The 27814-nt window shown below is 48.2% G+C and overlaps 1 protein-coding gene across 1 annotated transcript in view; it reads left to right on the top strand.

Annotated features, from left to right (window-relative positions):
• The window catches only part of NUP210 (nucleoporin 210), a 121918-nt gene that overhangs the window by 42226 nt on the left and 51878 nt on the right, over window positions 1–27814 (top strand). Inside the window, exons 7-15 of the mRNA XM_070405882.1 lie at window positions 1203–1358; window positions 1938–2006; window positions 3903–4009; window positions 4662–4802; window positions 5868–6005; window positions 7209–7364; window positions 9092–9290; window positions 14599–14744; window positions 26124–26345. Coding sequence (XP_070261983.1) covers window positions 1203–1358; window positions 1938–2006; window positions 3903–4009; window positions 4662–4802; window positions 5868–6005; window positions 7209–7364; window positions 9092–9290; window positions 14599–14744; window positions 26124–26345 — 1334 coding nt within the window. The remainder of the gene's footprint in view (window positions 1–1202; window positions 1359–1937; window positions 2007–3902; window positions 4010–4661; window positions 4803–5867; window positions 6006–7208; window positions 7365–9091; window positions 9291–14598; window positions 14745–26123; window positions 26346–27814) is intronic.

Here is a 27814-nt window from a genome sequence, read left to right as displayed (position 1 = left end):
TTCAGCAGATCCCCATCCCCAAGGGCCCACTATGTGAGGTTTCCAGGTAAGGCTGCTGGTCCAGGGACCACACGTTGAGAACCCTCTGCTCTAGGGTAGAATCTTGGGGACTAATCAGAACACACAAAAGATTCCCCAGTACAGGAAATGGGCAAGTTGCCTTCCTTCAGATTCATTCTGAAGGCTGCCCCAGCTGAAATTTCTCCCAGGGCTGAGCAGGGAAGTTGTCCTGCATTGTCTATGGCCTCTTTCATCTCTTGCTGGATGGCTGGAACATGGCCACTCCTGCTGGCCTTGGTGAGTGGGTTACTTGACAGGAAACTGGCGGAGAGGGCGTGTCAGAGTGGTGAGACTCGAGACTCGGTGGTCTCAGTCCCGGTCTCAGTCCCAAGTCTGTGGGACCACTCCCAAGCTTCTCATTTCATTTCCACAGCACTCATTTCCACAGCACTACCATCTCGAGATGCAGGCATTGGGAGTGCCTGTTTCAAGGGTTGCTGAGGGACAAAATGGGGTAATGTGCACATACTAGTGGAACGTTGGCTTAGTCCCACACCATCTTGGTTTCCTGGTCAGCAGTAGCCACTTAGATCAAAAGTGCTTGTGCAGGAGATTGACAGAGAGGGTAGGTTCTGTCAGCTGTTATTTCCCAGGGAAATTGTTTTCATCCTGGCCCTGCTGAGCTAGTTCTTTCTACAACACAGCATGGAGCAGGGAAGTATTGATGATGGTCAGGATTAGCAACAGAGAAGATTCTTTGCATATTCTAGACTCAGCTCCCCAAAGCATGTGGCACACCACGGACCAGCACCTTTTCTGGAAACTTCCAGAGGATACCCAGCCCAGGGAGCCCCATCTGGACTCTCGGTGCAGCAGAGTGCACTTCTGCAGTGAACACAAAAGGGCCTTGATATTCCGCAAGCAGGAGGCCCTGTGACAGAGGCTGTGCTAAATTTTAAAAAGCAGCATTTGGCAGCCTCAAAAAGCTGATTGCCTCTAGGATTCATGAAGAGTGTCAGCTTTCTCCACAGGCATGGGAAATAATACTAAAACTTAAAGTATTGAAAAAAATAAGCAAAAAAATATCATGTAGCTGTACTGGCAGCAGGGATTCAGGGTGCGGTTGACACATCGGCTCCTGATGTTTCCTATCTTCTCGCTCCCTCTCTCCCACCTGGCTCTCTTTGGGTTTTGGTGGCCAGAACTCTCAATGCCTTCAGATCAGTACCAACTGCAGCTTCAAGACCACATCCAGGGCCCTACGGGAGACCCCAGCCGGCCTGTGGCTGTCTTGGCTCAGGACACGACGGTCACTGCCGTGCAGCTGGGACAGAGCAGCCTGGTCCTGGCCTACAAGAGTATCCTTTCCTCGGGCCAGCACGCCCCGTGCAAGTCCTCAGTGTGGGGACTATCCTTTCCTCAGACCAGCATGCCCGATGCATGTCCTATGCTCAGGGGATCTGCTGTTTAGAAGGGGAGTCTTTTTCTCCTTGGAAGCTGGGCTAGGCTAAAAATAGCCCTGTTTTCCCTCAAGGTCTGAAAATCAGAAAGATTGCTCACCTCTGTGGGTGACTCACTGGAGAAGCTCCCGCATGGGAGCTGGTTGTGGGCCTGGAGCCTCACTCCCAACTCCAGAACGCCTGCGATCTCTTCTAAGGGGCTGGCTGAAGCTGTTTCCACAATGGTGTCATCCCTTGTCTCAGACTTGGGGTGTCTGTGTGCCTCCAGTGTCCTCTGCAGAGACCCCCTTTGCTGGTGTAGGAAGCATGGAGTGACTCTGATTCTGGAAACGGCTCTGCACCACTTGACACCAGGCAGGGAAGTTTCCCTCCCTCCTCTGTCCATGTGGTGGGTGATGGGAGCCATCCTACCCATGCTGAAGCCTGCCAGCTGGTTTACTTACCGCCTTGTGTTTTGTTCCTTAATGAGGAATTCAGGTATCCGTATGCAGGGTGCTTCCAGGTTACCTAACAGCACCATCTACGTGGTGGAACCCGGATACTTGGGTGAGTGTGGGCATCCTAGGTCCTGGATGCTGTTCTTTTTTTATTACAAGAGTTAGGAAAATAAAATAAAAGTAACAACTCCCCAGAGGATGCTTCACTCTGACCAGCTCGACCAGCTGGGAGGCCTGGGGCCATCAGCACCCACCTGCCCTTGCCAGGGCTGCTCCTCAGTCCTTCCCCTGTCCGAACCCAGAATCTGTCAGAGACTAGATGGGGTCAGGGAGGTGGCCAGCTCGTCAGGGAGAGAAATGGGATAGGGTAGAGTGGGGAAGGGCTTTGTCTCTCGCTGGCTTTCATAGCAGGGCTCTGTCCAGACCTGATCATGGCCATGGACATTTGGAGGTGAGAAGGGCCCCTGAGGTACCATGATAGTTGGTATATGTCTCCTTGGGGAGGAAGGGGAGGCTTTTGTCAGGAGGAGGGGAGGAACCCATAGCCATGGGTACAGCCAGTGCCTGGGAGCTTCCATGACAGATGAGGACTTGAGATGTGTCCGGGACACTCCGGGTCACCAACGCAATACTTCTTTTGGTCTGGGCTTGCTCACCTGTTGAGTGCAGTGACATGGTGCAGCAACCCCAAAGTTTTCTTGTGTGCTGCCATGTCAGATTGCTGTTTGGTGCAGACCTCTGTGGATGATGTGGTGACACTAGGCAGGATGGCCCTGCGTGTCTTAGGAGCTCCACTTACTTAGAAATGCCTCCTTGGCATCTCCCAGCTGTCTGGTCTATGCTGGGCAGGGTGTTCCAGAAGGCAGACAGGATTCTTGGTGCTTGGTGTTGTGGGGAGAGGCCAGCACAGCAGGCAGTGACAGGACAGCTGGGAGGGTTAATGAGAATGCAGAGAAAGGCTTCAGGGATATGCTAATTGAGGCAGGCCTTTTCTAAGAAGCTGCTTTTGCTGGTGGGTCATCATGGCTCAGAGAGCAGCATGGGTAATGGTGTGGAGGTGAGAAAGCACATAGCATCACAGGGGGCAACAGGCAGCTGGTGTGGCATCTACTGTGGGAACAAAGCAGGGGGCCTGGAAGCAGTGCAGGCTCACGCGGGGAGCGTACCCAGTGCCAGGCCTCACGCAAACCTGTGCATTTAGAATGTAGATACAATGTGGGTTCAGAGTGCAGCCCTAGGGTAGACTCAGAGTATAGCCTTACTGTGGGCTCAGAGTGTAGACCCACTGTGAATTCAGAGCATATACCTACTGTAGATTCAGAGTATAGCCTCACTGTGGATTCAGCGTATAGCCTCACTGTGGAATCAGAGTATAGCCTTACTGTGGATTCAGACTGTAGACCCCCTGTGGTATCAGAGCATAGACCTACTATGGGTTCAGAATATAGACTCACTTGGATTCACAGTGGGCCTGCTGTGTATTCAGAGTACATATCAGTATGGGATTTTGACTTAACTATGGACAGGGTCAAGTTTGAGTGAGTATTGAACAGTCAAGTGTGGGATTGTCCTGGGGAATCTTAGATCAGCTCAGGTTTGTAGGGCTCAGCGCTGAAGCCCAGCATCAGATCCCACAGTCATTAACAGCTGGACTTTTTCCATGGAGGAATATAGGTGAGCGGTTGTGGGCTATCTAGGTGAGTGCTATGGGGCCCTTCCAGTGAGCAGTTATAGGTCTCTCCAACTGAGTGGTCTAAGCTCTTCCAAGTAGGTAGTTGTGGGCCCTCCAGGTAAGTAGATGTGAGTCGTCCAGGTGAGTGGTTGTAGGTACCTTTAAGTTGAGCATTTGTATGTCTCTTGAGGTAAGTGGTCTGGGCCCTTCCAGATAGGTGGTTGTGGGCCCTCCAGGTAAGCAGTGTGGGCCCTCGTGCTAATGGTGCTTGGTCCCATCCTGTATGTCCCTGTGGCCTGAGTCATCAGATGCTGCCACTTGCCTTTCTTACAGGATTCACAGTCCACCCTGGTGACAGGTGGGTGCTGGAGACTGGACGCGTATATGAGATTACCATTGACGTGCTTGATAAGTCTGGCAACAAGGTCTACCCATCTGATGTGAGTGCCTGCCTAGGGTCCTGGGGTGGGAGTGGGGGCAGGGATGGGGAGGTGGAATAGCTTCTAAATGAGCTGCCCCCAAAGAACAGGGTTCCCCATGCAGGCAGGCTGAGTTCAGGAACTTCCTAGTGGTACTGTTAGGCCTACAGGAGGCACTGTGTGGGATCCCTGGGGCATCTCGAGGACCAGTACACCTGTGCATCTGCACCCCACAGACTCACTCCCACAGAGCTGAGCAGGAGAAGAGGCTACAGGCAGCAGGATTGAGGAAGTGGTGGTGAGGAGGTGGTGTCTGCCAGCTGTGATTAGCTGTAAGGGTTTCAGTGTCCTTTACTGTATTTGGTGGGTGGTGTCCTTGCTGGGACCTCAGGGCCTATGAAAGCTGACTGCAGGCTTTTAGCTCCCAGGAGCCCCACGGGGTAACTATAGCAGGAGCACTGGGTCGTCAGGTCAGGCGGGGAGGGAAGCCCGGGAGGGGTCAAGGCCAGCGTGGGCTTTGTCCAGCTTGTCTGCTGGCTTTTGGAGGCCTGCGAGCCTTGGGGCCCTTCGCCTGGCCTGACTGCTGCTTTCAGGTCACATGGCTTCTGGCCTGCATCTGACTTTCCTGGGTTGTCTGAGAAGCACCTCTCACCCACCCTGCCTCGCCTTCCAGAACATCCGCATTGAAACTGCACTTCCCTCTGAGTTCTTTGAGGTGCTCTCTTCTTCAAAGAATGGGTTATCCCATCAGGTCAGGCCAATAAAGAGAGGCCAGACGGCTGTGGAGGCAGCCCTCACCTCCGTGGTAGATCAGGTAAGTCGGCGCCCCACATCCACCTTCTGTGCCCCACAGGCAGAAGTGTTCACCCAGGCTGGATGGGAGCCCTGGGGAGTCAGGGACCCAAGCTCGGCCTGTGTGTTCCTCTCACAGGTACCTTGAGGGTCCCCTCTCTCTGGGCTCACAAAGGATGTCTGGGGGCAGCTTTGGGCTCTTCCTGTCACCTGTCCTCACACCAGGCCAGAGGCCCTCTTCCTCTGCCAGCCCCCTGTAAGAGTGAGCCTGCACCTTTGGGAAGAGGCCAGAACTCTTGCTGAGGAACAGTGTTGGGCCCCTGCATCCAGCTGCACCAACCAGGAGCCACCAGCATCCCTTTGGCTGTTTTGGCTGTGGGTCCTTCAAAGTCTCTTTTATTTTTAAAGTTTTTACATATACATATTTTTTAAATTTATCTTTATCATTGAGAATATTAAAGATGTCCCCTTTTTCCTATTGATCTCCTCCACCCCTCAACCTCCCCACCCCCCCAACTCCAAGACCTTCATGGTACTATTGTCTGTGTCCATGGGCTATGCATATATGCATATACGTTCTTTGGTTAATCTCTCCCCAGCTTCAAAGTCTTTTCATTTTTTCCTGTACTTAAAAGGCCAATCAGTTTTAGGTGGGAGTAATTCTTTACTGATGGGAACATTGGCATGACTGTTCTCATCTGCCTACCCTGCACCAACTTCTAAGAGGCAGTAGAAAGAAATAGCGTGTGGACCACACTGCAATTCCTACCCAAATCTTCCCTGGGGGCTTTGGGCGAGTTGCTTTAGCATACCACACCTCAGTTTTCCCATTGTAAAGTGGGGATACCCACATCCATTCTGTCAGGGGGTCCCTGAGGATGAAGTCAAGCAGCATTTACTCCAGTGGTCATTATAGAGCCGCACAAAGCCATCTCCAAGGAGATGGAGAGGCTGCAGGTTATATGGCATTTCCTTCCCACTACCCCTTCGTGTCTGATCCCCAGGGAGGGGCAGGGGTCTGCTTGACAGGGAAACCTGCTGCAACCTGGTTGTCATGGTGATGTGGGGCACCCTCATCCCCTTGTAGGATGGAGGGGTCCACATGTTACGAGTGCCTGTGTGGAACCAGCAGGAGGTGGAAATTCACATCCCCATCACCCTCTATCCCAGCATCTTGACATTTCCGTGGCAACCAAAGACAGGCGCCTATCAGTACGTGATCAAGGTAACTGGGAGCCCCAAGTCTGGCTGCACTCCTTTGGGCGTTTCCATGGGATTGAGACTTTTAGGACATTATGTTTCATCTAATATTATCTTCTAGGTTGGGTTCTAGGGGCTGGAGAGAATTTAAAATCAGAGAGTCTTTATTCTTTATTTCTGAGGTTTCTATCACAGCTGTACATTTTGATAATCAGAAAAAAAACACCTGAAAAATAGAAAGTAAAGCAAAATAAAGAAAACCTGGAATACCGATATAACTTCCATATGCGTTTGGTGTTTTTTTAAATTATTGATTTTAGAAAGAGAGGAAGGGAGGAAGAAAGAAGGAAAGACAGAAACATTGATTTGTTGTTTTATTTATTTATGCATTCATTGGTTGATTCTTGTATGTGCCCTGACCAGGGATCGAGCCTACAACCTTAATGTATTGAGACAATGTTTTAACCAACTGAGCTACCTGGCCAGGGCCACATACATTTGTTTTTGTAAAAAAATTGTTTTCCCAAAGCAGTGTAAATATTTGTAGAGAAAAAACTGAAATGTAAGAGAAAATGTCTCCAACCCTGTTATTTACCAAGTGTTCTTGGGCATTTGTCAGCATGGACTGATTGATTCCTTTGGGCCTTTTGAGCCCTTGAGGGCAGCGTGTTCCCCATCAGTCCCCACCTCCCTGGTAGTGATGACAGGTGTCCTGTCTGTGCACTGGTGCCCACTGCCAGGTGTGTCACCGTCCTGGCCCCTCTTGGGTTCTAAGGTGGTGGCCCCTGTTCTTGGGAGCTGGCGGACTGTTGTTTACTTCATGGCAGATGGCTAGGAGTGGGCAGGGGTGTGTGCTGGGAGGGAGCGTTGTGTCTGGTCAGAGGCAGCATCCTGCACCGGGCCCCATGGCCTAGGGTCCATCCATTCCAGCCTGGGCTCTGGGAGGTACCCCTGGGCTGTGGGGCCACTGTCATGGACATGTGGGTATGTGTACGTCAGCCACAAGGTCCCTAGAATGTGAGGACTAGACCGGGGTAGAGTGGAGAGAGCGAGGTGTGGAGGCAGCCTCCAGTCAGGCATGGGGTGGATGACATGTTTTTCCTTGCAGTGGGGGACACTGACCTGTGAGTGTGAGTAGGTGTGAGTGGGGGTGAATGTGAGTGGGTGTGTGTGAAGCAGAGAGAGGCCATGCGGGTGCACTGATTAGATGATGATGTTTTCCCCCTAGGCCCATGGCGGGAGTGGGAACTTCAGTTGGGCTTCATCAAACTACGTGGTTGCCACAGTCACCGTCAAGGGTCTGATGACCACAGGCAGTGACATGGGACTCAGTGTGATCCAGGCTCATGATGTTCAGAACCCGCTCCATTTTGGGGAGATGAAGGTAAGACCTCAGGGGCCAGGACAGCCCAGGGGGTGATGTCTAGGCCTCAGGCTTAATTCAGAATCACCCTTTAGCCCTTGGTCTTATACTTAGTGTTGACAGCAGGTGAAGTGGTAGTGGATCAAGCCCTAGCCCTGCCCTTGAGGAGCTCCCAGCTGCATCAGGGAGATGGGAATGGCATCCCACACCAGGCAGGGGATGGGACCAGAAGGGCCAGGGTCAACATAGCTGGAGTTTTTCGAGTGGAGACCAAAGAACACAGAATACGGGAGATAACCAAATGAGCTATTCTAGAACATTTGCCAGACCTAAAACATACGACTCTCCAAATTGGAAGGGTCGCTGACTGTCAGGTTGTAAGTGCCCAGTGAAAGGAAAGCCCAGGACTCCAGGAGACCCGGCCCAGCCTCTCCTCTGCTTCTTGTTCAGATACAGTCAGGAGTCCCCTGTCCCCGGGCTCCACACCTGGCTTTTGACCCCAAGTGATGTGGGATCAACTCACTCAGCAAAGGCCACAGGTGAGAGTGGTCATCTGCAGCTGAGCCTGGTGGCCTCCTGACCCCACTTCTTTCCTTCCTCCCTGACCCTTTCATTACTTCACTTAGGGCAGAAATTGAAGGTCCATTCATGATGTGTCTAATACTGACCTTCTCTTATATTATTTGGGATATTGTTGATAGGCTATTTTGTCTTTTCATTGTTCACAAACACACACATCCCTACCTTAAAATTTATCTAAGTTTCATATGAAGAGGGTTGTAATGGAGACCCTTTAGCTACAGCATAATTGTGAAATATTTGGATAAATTCTAACCACCTTGCCCCTCCCCATCTCCCAAGCTTCTTCATCTCAGTAAATGTGCCACCTTCCACCCAGTTACTCAGCCAAAAGCCGAGGACAATTCCCTGATGGGCAGTGTATAATGGTTAGAGCCTGGCTCTCGGGGCTGGACTGCCTGGGCCAGACACCACCATGCTTCAGCCCAGATAGGTTCTTTAACCTCCCATGCCAGTTTCTTCATCAAGTATTGAGGTTGGTAATAGAACCTTCTTAACAAGGAGACTGAGAGGAGTCAATGAGTTAGCAATATTCTCCTAACTGAACCTGGAGTCTGGTAAGTTTTGTTTATACAAAGATTGTTGTTTTTTAAAATATATTTTTATTGATTTCAGAGAGGAAGGGAGAGGGAGAGTGATAGAAACATCAATGATGGGAGAATCATTGATCGGCTGCCTCCTGTGTGCCCCACACTGGGGATTGAGCCCACACCTGGGCATATGCCCTGACTGGGAATAGAATTGTGACCGCCTGGTTCATAGGTCGACACTCAACCCACTGACCCACACCTGCTGGGCAAAGATTCATTGTTTTTGATGATGGCTCTCTCTCACCCTGTACACTGCCTTCTTTATATTTTTCCAATGTGCTGAGGTGGTACATGCCTCAGGATCTTTGCTCGGACCATCTCTTTTCCCAGAATGTCTTTCCTCCAGACTTTTGTGGCTCTCAGATCTAAGCTCCTACATCACCTTTTCAGAGAGGTCTTTCCTGACGGCTCTATCCCTGAACATTACCTCAGTCCCCAGCACACACCCGCATGCCGCTCAGGCTTGGTCTTCTCAGATATATAGTTGGTACCCAGCACACAGTACTGTTAGTAAGTCCGAGCAGCAGGCCTTTCCTCTCCCATGGAGCCTGATGACCTAATCAACTCCCTGTCTTCCAGGTGTATGTGATTGAGCCCAGAGGCATGGAGTTCACCCCATGCCAGGTGGAGGCACGAGTGGGCCAGACCCTGGAGCTGCCCATAAGGATCAATGGCCTAATGCCCGGCGGGGCCAACGAGGTGGTCACCCTGAGCGACTGCTCCCACTTAGACTTGGTGGTCGAGGTGGAGAACCAGGGCGTATTCCAGCTGCTTCCAGGTAAATTAGCACTGATGCGCAGGTGCCAGATAGCAGTGGGTTGACACCTTATGTTCAATATGGGCTGCTCTAGGCTCCTAAATACAGTGGGGCCTTGACTTACGAGTGTCCTGACTAACGAGTTTTTTGAGATACCAGCTGTCTCTCTGCCGATTTTTTGCATTGAGTTGACAGAATAATTTGAGTTAACGAGCTCGGAACGAATTAAACTCGTAAGTCAAGGCCCCACTGTAGAGGGCTTGAGGCAGCAGGGGTCACAGCATGAGAAATGGCATTTGTCTCCTTGTGCTCTATCAGCAATGGTCTGATTTGGATCTTACCTGCCTTGTGATCTATTGTGTCACTGTGCACTCTCAGCCTGTTTCCACATCTCTAATGCGATATCATACTAAATAGAATTGCATGTCACAGTGCCTATTGCAGCACCTGGACTGTAGTAGATGCTCAGAATACACTGTTGCCCAGCCGGCGTGGCTCAGTGGTTGAGCATCAACCTATGAACCAGGAGGTCACGGTTCGATTCCCAGTCAGGACATATGCCCTGGTTGCGGGCTCGATCAATGATTCTCTCTCATCATTGATGTTTCTATTTCTCTCTCGCTCTCTCTGCCTTCCTCTCTGAAATCCATATATATATATATATATATATATATATATATATATATTTTTTTTTTTTTTTTTTTTTTTTTTAAAGAATACACTGTTGATAAGGGGATTTGGTTAGGGACAGAATCACAACACCTTTGAGACATGTGTGGTCTAGCCCTCCAGAACCATCAGTGCCCCATGCAGGGTTTGGGGGGTGGTGGTGTCAGTGGTGTTGGTGGCAGTGAAAGCTTGTTAATTTATAGGGTGTCAGCCCTGCCAGGTACAGGTAAGTGAGCCTCTGTGTATGCCCTCCTTAGACTTCACAACCATCACAGGAGAAGGAACTGGTGTTGTGCCATGTGTCAGATAAAGAGACTGAAGCTGTGTAGCCATCCAAGGTCACAAAGGGCACAGGGTGTGATGGTATGCAGATCCGAGTATGTCTGGGATACTGATCTGAAGCCTCAGTCCTCCAAAAAGTGGGTTTTGCAGGGAAGTCAGCTCAGGGGCAGCAGAGAGCTCCTCTTCAGTGTGCAGATGAAGAAAAGCAAGGACTATTGAGCCATTGAGGAAGGACTAAGGTTTGAGCAGGGGTGGAAGTAACAGGGAAACAGGGAACAGCATTCAGTGCATGGGGCTCCTGAGATGGGCATGTCCAGGGACGTGGGCACACGCATTGGACCTGGAATGGCTGAACTTGTTGAATCCTGAATTGTGGAGGGCACTGGAGGGCTTGGACCTCAGTGTCCAGGCAGTGGGGAGCCACTGACGGTCTGTGAGCAGAGCAGTGTGGCTTGATCCTGATGGGGCTGGGAAGCCCAGTTGGCAGAGGTGTTTGTAGAGTGGCCCGAGCTGCTGAGCAGCTTTCCACACCAGCGTCACAGCGTGGCTACCCATGGAGCCCTGTGAACTCGGAGCTGCGCAGAGGAAGGACAAGCTATGCCAGGTCCTCTCCGACCATCCAGGAGAACCAGCTGTGGGAGATCTTAAGTGTTCTTGGCGAGGCAACAATTTAGGGTGGAGGAAAACATTAGCGCGTGGGAGAGTCCTGCTGGCGGCAGGGAAGAAGCCTGCCTCCCAGTCCCCCACAGGTGTCCTGGAGGGGAATCTGCAGGCTCAGCCCAGGCGCTGGGTAAGCATCCAGGAGTCCAGGAATAAAGGACAGGCCTTGGAATTCCACACTCCTGGGTCTGAGCACCCCTTCTTCAATATTGGCTGAGTTGCCCAACCTCTCTGAGCCTTGGATTCTTCATGTATAAAGGGGATACCGGCCCCTTGCCTGCTGTGAGGGTTACAATGAATGTCCCTCAGCCCAGAGCCGGGGTTTGGTCCTGAAGACAGCAGCGGAGACAAGTCCTGTGGCAGCAAAATTTCCCTTAGAAAGCTCCTTAAGTGTCCCCCAATGTAGAGTACATGTGGCTTTCTGGAGGCTTGTGGTAGGGCCCAGGTAACATGAGAAGCCTAGTCAGGGTAGAAAGGCGATGGCATCATGGAAATCCGTGGGACTCAGGACCAGATGGGGTCAGTAGATTGAGTGACACCTGCCCTAGGGCACAGGAGGCTCATGGAAGAGAAACATGAGGACCGATAGGATCCCAGTTAGCCTGACAGGGTCCTTCTCTTTCTCCGTCTCCCCCGCTAAGTGCAGGTCCTTGGTCTTGACCAAGTTAATACACACCTGATGGAACTCAAGCCCTGGTTCTTGGAAAGGGCTTGACCAGGATCCCAGGCAACACCCCTACCAGCAGCATTTGAGTAATTTGGGGCCTCACCCTCTTCCTGCTGGACTTGCCACTGGGGTCCCATTTCTGCCTTGTCCTCATCATGGAAGCCCCCTTAAGAGCCCCTTGGGGTTGTGGGTGTTACTGTGAACTTCTTCACGGAGCCCCCAGGATTGGGCTTGACCAGGTTGACCTCTGGGGGTGACAACCCCACAGCTCTTGTCCCCACCCCAGCCCTTTCTCTGTTCTCAGACTCAGCTGATTTCTAGCCCCTTGTTCACTGAGCACCTCCCAAGTGCTATGCCCTGGGGTCCCCTGGTTACCATGAGAGCTTTACAGAGCTTTACCATGGCCTTTACAGTCTAGTAAGACAGATGGTGCAATGGGCAGGAGTGGTGCTGAGACAGTGTGCCAGTGTGGGAGCAAGGGTCCTGGGGGCTCTGTCTCACTCTTGGCCGTGAACCCACCAAAATGCCCAAACACGTTCCCCAGAAGAGATGTGCTGAAGAAAGTGCCTCCGCCAGTTTGGAGGGGTGCAGGAAGGCTGAGACCTGAAGGATGGGACTGGGAGGAAATGGGAAGAATATTCCAAGGAGCAGGAAGAGTGTTGTAAGCCTAGAGACAAGAAAGGATGTGGCACACTCCAGCTCCTGCCAGGTTGGGGCAGGTGGGCCTCCACTTTCCAGGGCAGGTCCTTGGCACCAGAGTAAGCCCCTTGGGGCTCCATCTTCAGCATCTTCCTACAAAGGGCCCACCTCCCTACTTATAATTCAGAGTCATGTCCAGATAAACGTTTGTGCAGACTCCTTGTACCTGACTGGAAGACAGCAGGGTCCATACTCAGACCCATCATGTCCCTGTTGTTTTTGTGTAATGTGGACACAGATGGCCCATTTGGCAGTTTCAGTTTTCAGGAGCTCCTGAGCTCTGCCTGTGGACTCTGGCCTGCCCTTCTTGGTGGGCACAGCAGTGGCCATTGGTGAAACAGCATGCATTGAAATGTGTCCTAAGGGTAGAGGAGATTGTTCTCAGATGTCCACAGCAGCTCTTTGACTAATTGCTCCAAACTGGAAAGAACCCAAATGCTGATCAACTGGTGAATGGATAAGCAGACTGCGGGACATCCTGGCAGTGGAGAACTTCTCAGCAATGCAAAGGAAGCAAGCCATTGATCACGCAGCAGCATGGCCAAGTTTAAAAAATACACTGCATGAGACGAGCCAGACATGAAGAGTGAAGTTTGTGGATGTGTAGTGTGAGGCAAACCGGTCCATGTGGAGACTGAGTGTAGAGCAGTGGTTGCCAAGGATGGGGTCTAGAGGAGGAGGGTGACTGCTCATGGGTATGGAGTTTCTTGCTCGGGGTGAAATGCTCTAAAATTAGTGGCGATCGTTGCACAACCCCATGAATATGTTAAAAACCACAGAATTGCATGTGCATTTTAAATGGGTGATTCTGCAGTGTGTGATTTATATTTCAGTAAAACTAGTATTAAAAAAACTAAACTATGGTGGAAAAAATCAGAATGGTATAGTGATGGCCTGTAGGGGAGGAGTGTCTGGGGATTGCCTTGGAAACCACATGAGGGACCTGGGGCGGTGGGGATGGTTCTGTACGTGGGGGATTAGGGCTTCCGGATAGCCAGAATTCATGGTCTGGTCTGTGCATTTCACTGTGTGTAAATTTGATTTTTAGAAAAACAGAACCATAAAGAAATATTAAACTGTAGATAATTACCTGTTTGATAAAGTATTTAGAATGAAGTATTCTGACACTTGCAACTTACTTTTAAATGCATAAAAAACAAGATCAGCCCTGGCTGGTTTGGCTCAGTGGATAGATCATCAGCCTGCAGACTGAAGGGTCCCAGGTTCAATTCCAGCCAAGGGCATATGCCCGGGTTGCGGGCTTGATTCCCCCCGCCCCCCCAGTAGGGGGCGTGCAGGAGGCAGCCAGTCAGTGATTCTTTCTCATTGATGTTTCTATCTCTCTATCTCTCTCCCTTCCTCTTGGAAATCAATAAAAATATATAGAGTTAAAAAAATAAGATCAATTGGTCAATGGGTAGGGGATGGATAGATAATGCAATAACAGAAATAAAGCAAAACGGTAATTGTAGAATCTAGGGGGTGGCAATATGGGGTTTCACAATATAATTTTTTCTAAAAGTTTGGAAAGAAAACAATAGAACTCTGCTATACTCCCACTAGAATGGCCTTTTTTAAAAAGGGTGGAAAATACCAAGTATTGGCAGGGATGTAGCATGGCCTTTAGAAATAGTATAACTTGTTACAACCATTTTGGGAAAGGTATTAGGCAGGAATGTTGAAAGCTGAACATACGCATGATCCTAGGCAATAGGGATAAGGGGTGCACATATGGCATTCTTAGGGACACACTCAACAGAAAGGCCGAAATATGTCCACCCGAAGAAACATGCACCGAAAGAAATGTTCTCAGCAGCGCTGTGTGCCGTTGTGCTGACCGGGAACAGCCCAGGACTTTGCAGTAGCATGGAGAAATCTACTCTTCACACAACAGAATGTATACAAATAATGGATAAAAGATCTACAACATGCATAACATAAGGAGGGATCTCACCATCCACAATTAGTAGAAGAGGGCAGACACAAAGGAGTGTAAGCTCAGTGGATCCCTTTATATAAAATAGAGAAGCCAGCAGAAGTACAGTGGTTCTCCTTTGGGGAGGAGCTAGTGACCCGAAGGGTCTGTGGGAGATTCCAGGGTACAGGTCACGTTTCTTGATCCCAGTCCTGGGTACAGGGTGTGCTCAGTTTATGGGCGGGGGGGGGGGGGGGGGGTGTGGAGGGGTCATTGTGAACTGTATGTTTCTGTCGATTGTACTGTTTGGTATGGGAATTATAATTTTACGTTAGAAAATTAGGTTGTGTGTCTAGCCCAGGATGAAAGGACTGTCTGCCCATGTGGTCTTTCAACAAAGGCAAATTCAGAGTGACTACCTGGCTCTCTTCTTGCAGGGCGGCTGCAGCCGGGGTCTGAGCACTGCAGCGGTGTCAGCGTAAGAGCCGAGGCCCAGGGGCACACTGTGCTTCTGGTGAGCTACAAACATGGCCACATCCACCTGAGTGCCCGCATCACCATTGCTGCCTACCTGCCCCTCAAGGTGAGCCTGGGGCCCCTGCTCTCCACCTGCTTCCATGATGGGAATTATTCATTTGTTCTGGTGAATTTGTGTTAAAGCCCTGATGATTCAGAATAGCTTTTAGAGCAGCGATCTCTTTCTTTGAGTTTCAGGCTGAAATGAAGTATGTAGAAGAGCAGTGCTTAGTGATTCCTGATACCCATGCAGATGAAATGTTACCCTCTCTGGGTCTCCAGGGATTAAGACAGAGGGGGTGATTCTAGTGATCTCCAGAGTTACCCTGCAGGGTCTCCACAGAACCCTCGAATGGGGACAGCAGTCCTGGCTTGTGAGTGCTAATTCTGAGGCCTCAGGAATCTGGGACAGGTTTGGATTTTCCCCCTGCCTGTCAGGTAACCATCAAGCATCTGAGTCCCCCTTTGTCCATCTGTGGCAGTTACAGAACTTGAGGTCACAGCACACTGCCTCAGGGTTGACACCAATCCTGAGTTTGGATCCAGGTCCGACACCAGTTCTGTGGCTTTGGCCAGTGGTCAGCAAACTGCGGCTCGGCAAACCGCGGCTCGCGAGCCACATGCGGCTCTTTGGGCCCTTGAGTATGGCTCTTTCACAAAATACCAGCTCTTACACAAAATACCGACTTCTGCGCATGGGCCACGAAGTTTCAATCACACTGTACGTGCACGCCCGCACGTGGTATTTTGTGGAACAGCCGCACTCAAGGGGCCAAAGAGCCGCATGTGGCTCGTGAGCCACGGTTTGCCGACCACGGGCTTTGGCTAATTTAACCAGTTAACTGCCATGCATCCAAAAATGCTTTTATCTCGCTTGCGTCTATAGACGCTAATGGCATACAAAGGGTTAATTTCTCTGGGCCTCAGTTTCCCTGCCTGTAAAAATGGGCTAATATAGTACCCACTTCATAGGGTTGTGGTGAGAATTAACTGAATTATGTGCAAAATTGGCTTAAAACAGTGCCTGGGAGGTAGTGAGTGCCCAATGAGGGTTAATAATTAAAATAAGAATAAAAAAGAAGGCTTCACACAATAGCTACTATGAAGCAGGATGGTGCATGTATCTTTTTCTTACTTTGAACTGTGCTTCTCACACAGTAGGCCCAGAGAAGGTAAGTTGGCTCCTTTTTCAGGGGATGGCTGAAGGCCCAGCCAGTGCTTGCATTCCCTGACACTCACCATCAACCTCTGGGACAGCTCTGGTCACCTGGGTTTCTGACTCTTACTCATTAAAGCAAGCTCAGTAACATCAGAATCTTTCATCTCAGAGCCCCTGGCCCTGGAAATAGTGCCTGATATAACACAGACAGCTTTTTAAAAAATTGAGTTATAATTGACATATAACAGTGTATATATAATTGACCTATAACATTGCATTATGGGCAACATAATGATTCAATGTTTGTATATATCAGGAAATGGTCACCCAAGTAAGTCTAGTTGCCATCCATCACCACCCATAGTTAAATATTTTTTTCTTGTGATGAGAACTTTTAAGCTCTACTTTATTAGCAGCTTAAAAAGCATGTAATACAGCCCTGGCTGGTTTTGCTCAGTGGTTAGAGTGTCAGCCCATGGAACTAAGGGTTGTAGGTTCGATTCCTGGTCAAGGGCTTGTACCTCGGTTATGGATTTGATCCCCAGCCCTGGCCAGGACATGTACGGGAGGCAACCGATTGATGTGATGTGTCTCTCTCTCTCTTCCCCTCCATTCTCCTCTTTCTAAAAATCAATGAAGAAAAAAATATCCTCAAGTGAGGATTAAAAAATAAAATATGCAAATAGTATTGTTAACTATCATCACCATGCTGTACATTACATCCCTAGAACTAATTTATTTTATACTGGAAGTTTGTATGTTTAGATTTCCTTTATGCATTTCTCCTCCAAATCCTTTCTCACCCTTGCAATCATCAATGTGTGTTCTGTATCTATGAGCTGTTCATTTGTTTTTTATTCCAAATATAAGTGATATCATATACTATATGTCTTTTCTGTCTGACTTATGTCACAGAATAATGCCCTCACGGTCTGTGCATGTTGTTGCAAATGGCAGGATTTTTTTATGGCTGAATAATATTCCATTGTATATATGTAGCATATTTTCTTTATCCACTCATTCATCAGTGGATACTTAGGTTGTTTTTATGTCTTAGCTATTGTAAATAATGCTGCAGTGAACATGGGGGTGCAGAAATCTTTTCAAGTTAGTGTTTTGTTTCCTTCACCTTCATTCATATCCAGAAGAGGAGTGGTTCTGTTTTAATTATTTGAGAAGGGTTGTTTTATTTAAAATGAACAAGTAGGGAAAATGTGTTCAGGGTTAACCATGCAGGACTGAACTCAAGATCTCCTGACCCTGAGACCTAAAATAGCAGATCCTTACAGATGTTTTACTAGGAGAAAAGTGTGAGATTATAAAAAGCATGGGGCAAGGGAGGCTGACAGTTTAAAATTAGGAGGTCAAACTTCCCTCCCTGATGAGGGCACTGGATGAGGTGAGAGGGCTTCGAGAGCAAAGCTGAAGAGAACAGAAATTCCTAAGATGGCAGTGGTCATTCTTGAGGAAGTCCTGCCACAGCCTGCCATAGCCGCTCACAGCTCCCCATAGCCTGCCATAGCCGCCCACAGTTCCCCATAGCCTGCCATAGCCGCCCACAGCTCCCCATAGCCTGTCATAGCTGCCCACAGCCCGCCACAGCCTGCCACAGCCCACCATAGCTGCTCATAGCCCTCCACAGCCCCCCACAGTCCTCTATAGCTGGCCACAGCCTGCCACTAGGCGGGGTGTTCTGCCAGGACCCTCCTGTGAGGTTCTATATAGCCCTCATGAGTGCTTCTCCAGATGACTGGATGGTCTGATTACTGGGGTATTGAGCTAGAACATCAGAGGTCCACAACTGAACTCACTGTCCCAACATGGGATTAAAGGTAGAGATAAGGTAGGCATGTCCCCAATCAAGGCGGCTTCCTGACTAGACAAATAATAGAAGAAGAATATGGGTCTCTTCTCCTTTTATCTATCTTATGCCTTCATATCAGTTAAGATCAGGTAACAAAACCCAAATAACAGTGGCCTAACCAATAGAGAACTTATTTCTTGTTCACACAGAGCTGGTGTGGCAGCTCCAGAGTCATCAGGGACCCAGGTTTCTGTCTCTACTTCATCATACTAGTATGTGACTTTCATCTTCAAGGTTGCCTCATGGTCTAAAGTTGGCTACTGAAGCTCCAGCCATCCTGTCTGCATTCCACGTAGCCAGAAGGGGAAGAGCTCCCTCTCCGCTGAGTCCATTTCCTGTAGGAGCCTTGTCAGAAGTTTAAAGCAGCAGTTTCCACCCATGTCTCACTGGCCGAGACTTAATCTGTTGGTCACACCTAGGGACATATTTTAGCTGGGATATTTACTACGCTAATAAAATGGGGTTCTTTCTCTAAGGAAGAGAGGAGTATGGAAACTGGGAAGGCAGCAGTCATTGCTACAGCCTGTGTTTGCTGGTCCATCCATCATTTTACTTTGCAGACAGTTGCTGGGCACTTGGCAGCTACATGCCCAGGCTGGGGAGACAGAGCTCTAGGGAGAAATCTCACAGTCTGTGCCGGGGAGGCTGCCAGTGTATGGGGAAGACAGACACTCAGATCATTGCAGTGAACATAGTAGAGATAATGAAGAGTCCCCAGGAGGACAGGTCACTGATAAACACAGAAATAGGACAGGGAGGCAGGAAATGTGGCTGGTGGGGGCACCAGAAGTAGTGTAGTATATCTTGGAGTGAGATTAGAGACTGTGGTAGGTCAGAACAGGAGGTTTTTGAAATCCATTTAGGAGCTGGATGTTCTCATCTTGCAGTGGGCAGTTGGTGAAGGTCTGGGAATGACAGTCAGGTTCACACATGACCAGCACTACTGGTGGGGTAGGGGAATGTGTGTGCCCTGGAAGCACAGTGTAAGGACTCTCCCCACCTGATCCGCAGGAGAAAGATCCATTTCAGATCTTGTTTGCACTGCTTGCCCTCCCCCTCCAACTTACATGGTATTTTCTCTCTATGCTAGGATCATGGTGGGGCTCATGCTTGCCAGTGACCTGACTCCCTCTGCAGTTAACATCCCAGTCACTCCTTAGCCCTTGTCTGCTGCAGGAATGTAGAGGGTCTATCCTGAGAGATTAAAAATGGTGGCAGAGTAAGTGGATGCTGCACGGACATGCTCCCAGGAACAAACTGGAATTACAACTAAAACACAGAAAAACTTCCTGAATAATCAATGGAAAACTTGTAGGAGAGAACCCTGATATCTGAGGACCGAAAGTGGAGACCCCATAGAGACTGGTAGGAGGGGTGGAGGCACAAAAGGGCTGGCTGGGCGCCCACAGACAGCAACTGAAGTCCCGGAGAGATATCTCAGCTGTGGGGGGTTGCCACTGAGAATTCTGGCATCTAATCCACAAGCTGGGCCCTCCAGGAGAGCACCAGAACTGAGAAGGGTACCCACGTAACATCTGGCTGTGAAAAGCAGCAGGGTGCTGTCTGCCAGGGAGTGACAGCTGAAAATTCAGGCACCCTCTTAAAGGGCCAACACACAAAATTCCCTGTGGAGCCACCCACCTTGTGCTCCAGCAGAGGGAGGGTGAAGTGGATTGGAGCTGTGAGAGCAGAAGCCAGGAATGGGGACTCAAGGGATAGAGCTAAGAAGGCAGACACCCCATGTTTCCTGGGCTGAGTCATTCACTCACCCAGCAGAGGACATCTTTCCCACATAGACATTTGCCTGCCTGGGCGGAAGACAGGTGACACACCCTATTGGAAAACACCTTGCCCTGAGCTACTTAAGAGATTAAAAATAACAATTAGCCTTCAGGTGGAAGCTACTGCCCCACCCTGTTGAAAAAAACTCACTACACCTGAGGACAATTGCCTGGGGGGGCAATTCAAGTCCCAATCCTATCAGTCTGTAGGCAAAGGTGATCTCTGGAGGCTTTGAGTCTTTGCCTCACCTAAGTAGTCAAAAACAGCCTTTAACACTAGAGATTTGAGAGAGAGGTGTAGAGGATGTACCTAATACAGAGTCATAAACCCAAAGAAACAGCCAAAATGAGGACACAAAAAAGCAACCCCCAAATGAAAGAACAAGAGAATTCTCCAGAAGAAGAGATAAATGAAGCAGAGTAAGAATTTTATCTGAAACGGAGTTCAGAGTAATGATGGTAAAGATGTTCAACAGCATAAAAAAATATAATAACTATGAAAAAACAACAGTGTGAGATAAAGAATGATATAACACAAATAAAGAATGCATTGGAAGGAATCACAGCAGATTAGGGGAAGCTGAGGATCGAATCAGTGAATTACAAGACAGATTTGAAAATATCACTCAATCAGAGAACCAAAAAGAAAAAAGAAAAACAGTGGCACAGCTTAAGGGAGCTGTGGGACAATGTAAAATGTAACAATATTAGAGTAGCAGGTGTGCCAGAAGAAGCAGAAAGAGAGAAAGGAATAGAGAACATGTTTGAAGAAATAATGGCAGAAAACTTCCATAACCTGGTTAAGGAAAAAGTAGCACAACTTCAGGAGGCACAGAGAACCCCAAGCAAGAAGAACCCAAACAGGCCCATGCCCAAACATATCAAAATTAAAATGCCAAAAATTAAAGACAAAGAAAGAATCTTAAAGGCAGCAAGAGAAAAGAAAACTGTTACCTCAAAGGAGCTCCCATAAAGCTGACACCTGATTTCTCAACAGAAACTCTATAGGCCAGAAGGGAATGGCATGAAGTACTCAAGGTAATGGAAAGCAAGATCTGAGACCAAGACTATTATATCAGCAAGGCTATCATTCAAAATAGATGGTCAAACAAAGAGCTTCCCAGACAAAAAAAAGGCTAAAGGAGTGCATCTCCACCAAGCCAGCATTACAAGAAATGCAAAAGGACTGCTATAATGAGAAGAAGAAGCAGAGAACCCTAGCCATACAGAATTAAAATGGCAATAAATAAGTACCTGTCAGTAATAAGCCTAAATGAAAATGGATTAAATGCTCCAATCAAAAGGCGTAGGGTAGCTAAATGGATACAAAAACATGACCCAACCATATGCTGTGTATAAGAGACCCACCTCAGAACAAAAGACACACACAGGATGAGAGTGAAGGGATGGGAAAATTTTTCCATGCAAATGGAAAGAAAAAAGCTGGAGTAGTAATACTCATATCCAACGAAATAGACTTTAAAATGAAGGCCATCATAAGAGACAACAAAGGTCACTACATAATACTAAAGGGAATGATCCAACAAGAGGATATAACCTTGTTAAACATATATGCACCCAATACAGGAACACCTAAATATGTAAAAAAAAAAAAAAAATTCTAGAGGACGTTAATGGAGAGATCGACAACAATACAGTCATAGTAGGGGACTTTAACATCCTCTGACTTCACTGGATAGATCTTCCAGACAAAAACTTAACAAGGAAACAGTGACTCTAAAGGATACACTGCATCAGATGGATTTAATAGACATTTATGGAACATTTCACTCCAAAGCTGCAGAATATACATTCTTCTCAAGTGCATATGGATCATTCACAAAGATAGACCACATGTTAGGACACAAAACAAGTCTCTACAAGTTCAAGAAGATTAAAATCGTATCAGGCATCTTCTCAGATCACAATAGAATGAAATTAGAAATCAACTACAGTAAAAACACCCCAAAAATTCAAACACAAGGAGGCTAAGTAGCATGTTATTAAACAATGAATGGGTTGCCAACAAGATCAAAAAAGAAATAAAAAAAAACTTCTGGAAACAAATTAAAATGAACACACAACAACCCCAAATCTCTGGGACACAGCAAAAGCAGTCCTGTGAGGGAAATTCATAGTACTACAGGCATACCTCAAAAAAAACACAACCCACAAGAAAAATCAGCAATAAACTATTTGACCCTACAACTTAAAGAACTAGAAAGAGAACAACAAGAAAAGCCCAGAGTAAGTAGAAGGAAGGAAATAATAATAGAGCAGAAATAAATAACATAGAGACTAAAAAACAATACAAAAAAATAAAAAGTCAATGAAACCAAGGGCTGGTTTTTTGAAAGGATAAACAAAATTGATAAACCGTTAGCCAGACTCATCAAGAAACAGAGAGGACCCAAATAAATAAAATCAGAAACAAAATGGAGAAGTAACCACTGACACCACAGAAATACAAATGATTGTAAGAAAATACTATGAACAACTGTATGCCAATAAGCTGGACAATGTGGATGAAATAGACAAATTTCTAGAAAAATGTATCTCCAAAAACTGAATCAGGAGGAATCAGAAAATCTGAATAAGCCAGTAACAGCTGATGAAATAGAAGCAGTAATAAAAAAAAAAACTCCCAGCAAACAAAAGCCCAGGTCCAGACAGCTTCACAGGGAAGTTTTACCAAACATTCAAAGAAGAACTAACACCTATACTCCTCAAACTATTTCAGAAAATCCAAAAGGAAGGTACACTTCCAAACTCTTTTTATGAGGCCAGCATTATCATAATTCCCAAACCAGGTAAGGACACTACAAAGAAAGAGAATTAAAGGCCAATATTCCTGATGAACATAGATGCCAAAATCCTCAACAAAATCTTAGCAAATCGTATCTAACAATATATTAAACAATCATACACCCTGACCAAGTGGGATTTATTTCAGGGATGCAAGGCTGGTACAATAACTGCAGATCAATAAACATGATACAGCACATAAATAAACTGAAAGACAAAAATCTCATGATCATATCAATAGACACAGAGAAAGCATTTGACAAAATCCAACACCCATTTTTGATAAAAACTCTCAGCAATGTGGGAATAGAGGGAGCATATCTCAGCATGATAAAGGCCATATAAGACAAACCTACAGTCAACATCATACTTAATGGGCATAAACTAAAACCATTTCCCCTAAGAACAGGAACAAGACAGGGATGCCAACTTTCCCCACTCCTATTCAACATAGTTCTGGAAGTGCTAGCCAAGACAAGAAGAAGAAATAAAAGGCATCCAAATTGGAAAAGAAGAAGTAAAACTGTCATTATTTGCAAATGACATGATATTGTACATGGAGGGTCTGTCCCACCTGCACATCACTCTTGTGAAGCCCCCAAGTGCTGGGTCTGGAGAGCCCACCTGCTTCTTCCTTCTGTCAGTCAGCATAGATTGAATGCATCACCCTGGGCCAGCCAGGTGCCTGGGGCCTGAATCTCCTTCTGCCCTGTCCCTGGCCTTCTGCCTCTTGATCCTACACCAGCTGTGATTTCCCTACAAAAAAGTGCATCTGTTCTATCTCCTAGAAACATATACTGCCAGCACTAAGGGCCTCTTGATGGCCAGACCCATCTTCTTGTTTTGCAAAACAAGAAAAGGAGGCCCAGGGTGGAGACCTCGCTCTAGCTACATGGGCACTCGAGTCCCTGGATTTGCCTGTTTTAATATCTGCACTTTGATGTGTACTAAGGAGCCTGTACGGTTTCTGAGTGTCCCTCATTAGTGGTGTTGGTTATTGACCTATCTCCCTGGCATAGATTTCTGTGACACTTTTATGCCGAATGAGAATGGAATTCCGTGCAAAAGTGATAATTCCTAGTTCTCTGGCTGTTGGTTACAGGGCATCTGGTTCCTTTGCACAACCTTTCCCTTTGGGTTGGTCATGAAAACTTCCTTTGGTGACGTCTGCAGTGGCCTGCTTTACCCACAGTAGAGTTTTGCGGACTGTGGCATTGAGACATGGGCAAGAGCAGGGCATCTGAAGCCTGAATAGCTGGGTAAACTTGGGTAAATTTCTTTGCCTGATTCATGTTTTCCATCTGTAAAATGGGATGACAGTTCATACTAATGACAGTGATAATAGCAAAGACTGTTAACTGAGCTTGTGCTGGATGTGTTCATTCCCATTCCCTTGAAGCTGCAATAACCCTGCAAGGCAGGAGCTCTTCTCATGCTCATTTTACAGCATGAGAGACTGAGCAAGTGGCAGTGTTGTTCCCGTTGTGGGGACAGAGAAGCAGATGGACAATAAACATAGAAAGTGATGGTAGGTAGTGATAAGGGAAGGAAGTAACAAGTGTTGGGAGATCCTGCTTTGGATGGGGTTAGGGAAGGCCTCTCTGAGGAGGTGACGTTTGACCAGACCTGTGCACGTGTGCAGGGAGGGGATGCATGGGGAGTTGTTGGCTGATAAACCCAGAAAAGTGTTCATATTGCAAAAAGTAATTCAAAAGGAGAGAATTCTCATTGAAAAGTAATACCCTTTTTTTTGCTAAGGGTATACTGTGAAAAGCCAACTAGGCGAGCCTGCACCTATAGGCCTCAGCAGATCATCGCCTTAGCCACTAGCCCTACCCCACCCTTGAGGGTGTGTGCATATAAAGCTGCCACTCAGGTGGGAGTTTGTTTCCACCTTAGGTGGCATCTGGTTGGGGCACTGCTCTGGGTCCAGGACTGTGGGGGACAGCTGAGTGGTTATTAGCCTGTACCTGCAAGGACTATAGGCTGTTGGCAGATCTGGACATAGCCCAGGGATGAGAGCATGGACGGAGCTGAGAGAAGTCAGGCTCTGCATGGTCGGCAGACACCGCAGACAGGGGGCAGGGCAGAGGCTGGCACACTGCAGTGGGAGGCACATGTATTGGGTCAAAATGAACTAATTTTGGAAAAGAGTACACTGTTATCTACCCACCAGCAGTGTGCTTGCTAGAGCGTCAAACTTTTGGACTTGTATCAATCAGATGGCTGAAAAATATCACAGTGTGGTTTTTCCTATATGATATTTTATTTCTCATGTGGTTGAGATCATGCTGTGAATACAGAAGGAAACAGACACATATTTCCCTACTCTTAATGAGCCCACAGCCTGATCAGGAGATAGATACCCAAACAAATCCTTTCCTCCCAATATGATTGAGCAACACTCGAAGCAGGAACCAAAGAATGAGCCACCTACCTGGCAGGTTGAGGGTCACCTGGTGAGGGAGGAATCAGGAGCTTTTTAGAGGAAGGAGTGGGCAGGGGGCGCAGGATAGCCTGGGGACAGACTAGTCTGAAGGTGGGACTCGAGAGAGATAGGCGAGGCCAGGCTGGGAGAGCCTGAATCCTAGGGTAAAATGCTAGCTCAGCCTTTCTTCCCAGGGCGGCCGGCACTATGGAACCATTTAATGCAGACAGGGCATGGTCTGTGTTTTAGGAAGGAATACCTGGCAGCTCTCGGAGGGCAGACTGTAGTGACTAGCAGGGAAGCAGGCTCACAAGTCAGGACTGGGTGCTAACCCTGTGGATCCCCTGGAGCAGGAGCTCAGCAGCCCAGGCAGGGGGCAGAAGAGCAGGGCTGCAGGGCCCTCAGGACTCCCTGCTTCCTCACACCCCAGCTATGTCTGTAGAGGGAAGTGTCCTCATGTGGAGCAAACCCACTGTGATATGGGAATGGCATCCTTTCCACAGATTCTCAGCACTACCACTATCCCTGCAGGAACCCCTGGGGCCCGCAACACACGGTCACCCTAGGCCGGGAGAGCAGATGAGAGTTTTTTGTAAAAAATTACTTTAATTTATTCTTTGTAGATTGGGTACTTTGAGGACTTAATATTCACTCTTTCACTTAACAAATAATAGAACACCTACTCTGTGCCAGGCACTGTTCTAGGTGCTGGGAGCAAAACGGCAGAAAGGCTTGTTCCCCAAAGCTCATGGACACATTGAAGGAAGTGCAAGAAATGCAGTGGAGAAAGAAGTGAGGAAACAAACCACTCTGAATTATGCCCTCAATGACACCAGTCTGTGTTTCCCCTGGTCGTCTGGTGTGTTTCTGTTTAGAATTGTTTCATGCTTTTTAAAACAAGATGGCTGTGATCAAACTGTTCAGTCAGTTCCATACCCAGCTCTGCCTTAGGGACCCACACAGGCCCCATCGCGATGCACGAGGCACTCCTGCAGCCCAGCCAGGATTGTACACTGTGTGGATGCACCAAGCACTCACGCAGCCCCGCGCTGGGCATCTGCAGTAGGAAATGGCTATGTGTGAGCCTCTCTGCATGAGCTCATTTCCCTCCTTCCTAGACGGTCCTTAGGTTAGATTCCAGACTGGAAGTTCCTGTGTCAAGGACAGTGAGTATTTTCAAGGCCTTTACCGGATTGTTTTACAAAAGAAGCAGATCAATTTATGCTCCCTTCACCCCAGCAGTATCAGAGAGGAGGACAGAATTCCCCTCAGAGCACGTTTGCACCAACAGCACGGGCAGTGCTGCCGATGAGCACCAGGAGCGGGGCTGTGTGGCCTCCACAGGGCAGGGCAGGCCTCTACACGTGCCTCTCAGAGGAAGGCACTGACTCTTCTTTTTGCTCCCACAGGCTGTGAACCCCTCCTCTGTTGCCTTGGTGACCCTCGGCTCCTCACAGGAGATGCTGTTCGAAGGAGGTCCCAGGCCCTGGGTCCTGGAGCCGTCCAAGTTCTTCCGAAATGTCACCTCCGAGGACACTCACAGCATCAGTCTGGCTCTCCTTGGGCCCCCTGCCTCCCGTAATTACCAGCAACATTGGATCCTCGTGACTTGCCAGGCCTTGGGTGAACAGGTGAGAGGACAGCCGCCCCCAGATCACCTTGTCCAGAGGGAGGACCCTGCTGTATTCATAGCATCATTTTATTTAATCAGAATGGCTGTGATCAAACTGTTCAGTCAGTTCTATACCCAGCTCTGCTGCTATATCCATCTCACATACAGACCAGAAGGCTCTGTTGCTATACCTGAGAGATAGCTGCTGCTGCTATACCCATCTCACAGACAGATGAGGATCCGTGAGGTAGAATGATGTCGTGAATGCAAGCATATCTAGCAGGGTATACGGTTGGGACCCCCTTGCTATACACGCTGGCTTTGATAGAGCTAGTCAGTCCTGGCTCCATTTCAACCTGGTGACCTCTTCTCTCTCCAGGCTTCAACACTCCCCACTACCAAATCAGGGCTGAGCTAAGATCAGGGGCACAGTCAGATGCCTCCAGGGGCAGGCAGGTCTTGTAAAGAGTGAAGTCGCAGGGCCACATTTGTCAGATCTTTTTGGTATTTCACGATAATCTGGGAATCCCAATACTTTTTTCTGTGAAATCTCTTAATTTTTATTTATTATTATTATTTATTTTAATATGTCTTTATTGATTTCAGAGAGAAGAGAGAGGGAGAGATAGAAACATCAATGATGAGAGAGAATCATTGATCGGCTGCCTCCTGCACGCCTCCCACTGGGGATTGAGCCATAACCCAGTCATGCACCCTGACCTGGAATTGAACCATGACCTCCTGGTTCATGGATTGAAGCTCAACCACTGAGCAACACTGGCCAGGCCATTTTCATTTTCTTTTTAATGTTGAAAACCAAGAAATTAGGAGACTGGGTAGACTGAACAAAATGTGTCTGTCACTGGAATCCCTGAGGGTTGGAATTACGTGGATCGAGGGCAGCTTGCCCACTCTACTGGTCTGTGTATTACTTTCTTGGGGTGTCAGGCCTTAATGCAGATCAATTTATGCTCCCTTCACCCCAGCCTCTGGGGAGGCTGTAGGCAGAAACCCTGCGGGTCAGCGTGGAAACTGCCCTTTGTCCTGCCCAAAGGTCAGGAAGGGTGAGAGGCTCTGGACCAGACCATGCCTTCCTACAGAGTGTATGTGTCATTAGGGGATCAGGACCACTCTCTTTTCTGGTCCCCCCACAGGTCTCAGTCCATTAGCACACATCCTCTCACACCTGTACCTCGTTGTGATGAATGTTTTCAAGTCAGGATGGACTCTTCATTTAACAACCCAGACTTGGGAATTTGTTCATGCAACCTGGGGTTTTCATAGGATGCTGGGAAGCCACGTGGTGCCACCAATCCACCTCTTTCCTGGGCAGTGGTTCTGGCTGATGTCTGTAGAGGGCACTAGTGGCTCCAATCTCCCATGCCTATGTCACTAGACTTTTGTACCCACCCCTCCCCATCCCCCATGATGTAGATGTCATTATCATTCCCATTCTGCAGAAAAGCACACTGAGTCCCATGGAGCTGG

Source organism: Myotis yumanensis, unplaced genomic scaffold (assembly GCF_028538775.1).
Source record: "Myotis yumanensis isolate MYYU_CA2020_CCGP unplaced genomic scaffold, mMyoYum1.0.hap1 SCAF_2, whole genome shotgun sequence".
Classification (NCBI taxonomy): domain Eukaryota; kingdom Metazoa; phylum Chordata; class Mammalia; order Chiroptera; family Vespertilionidae; genus Myotis; species Myotis yumanensis.
This window is presented reverse-complemented; position numbering and strand designations above follow the sequence as displayed.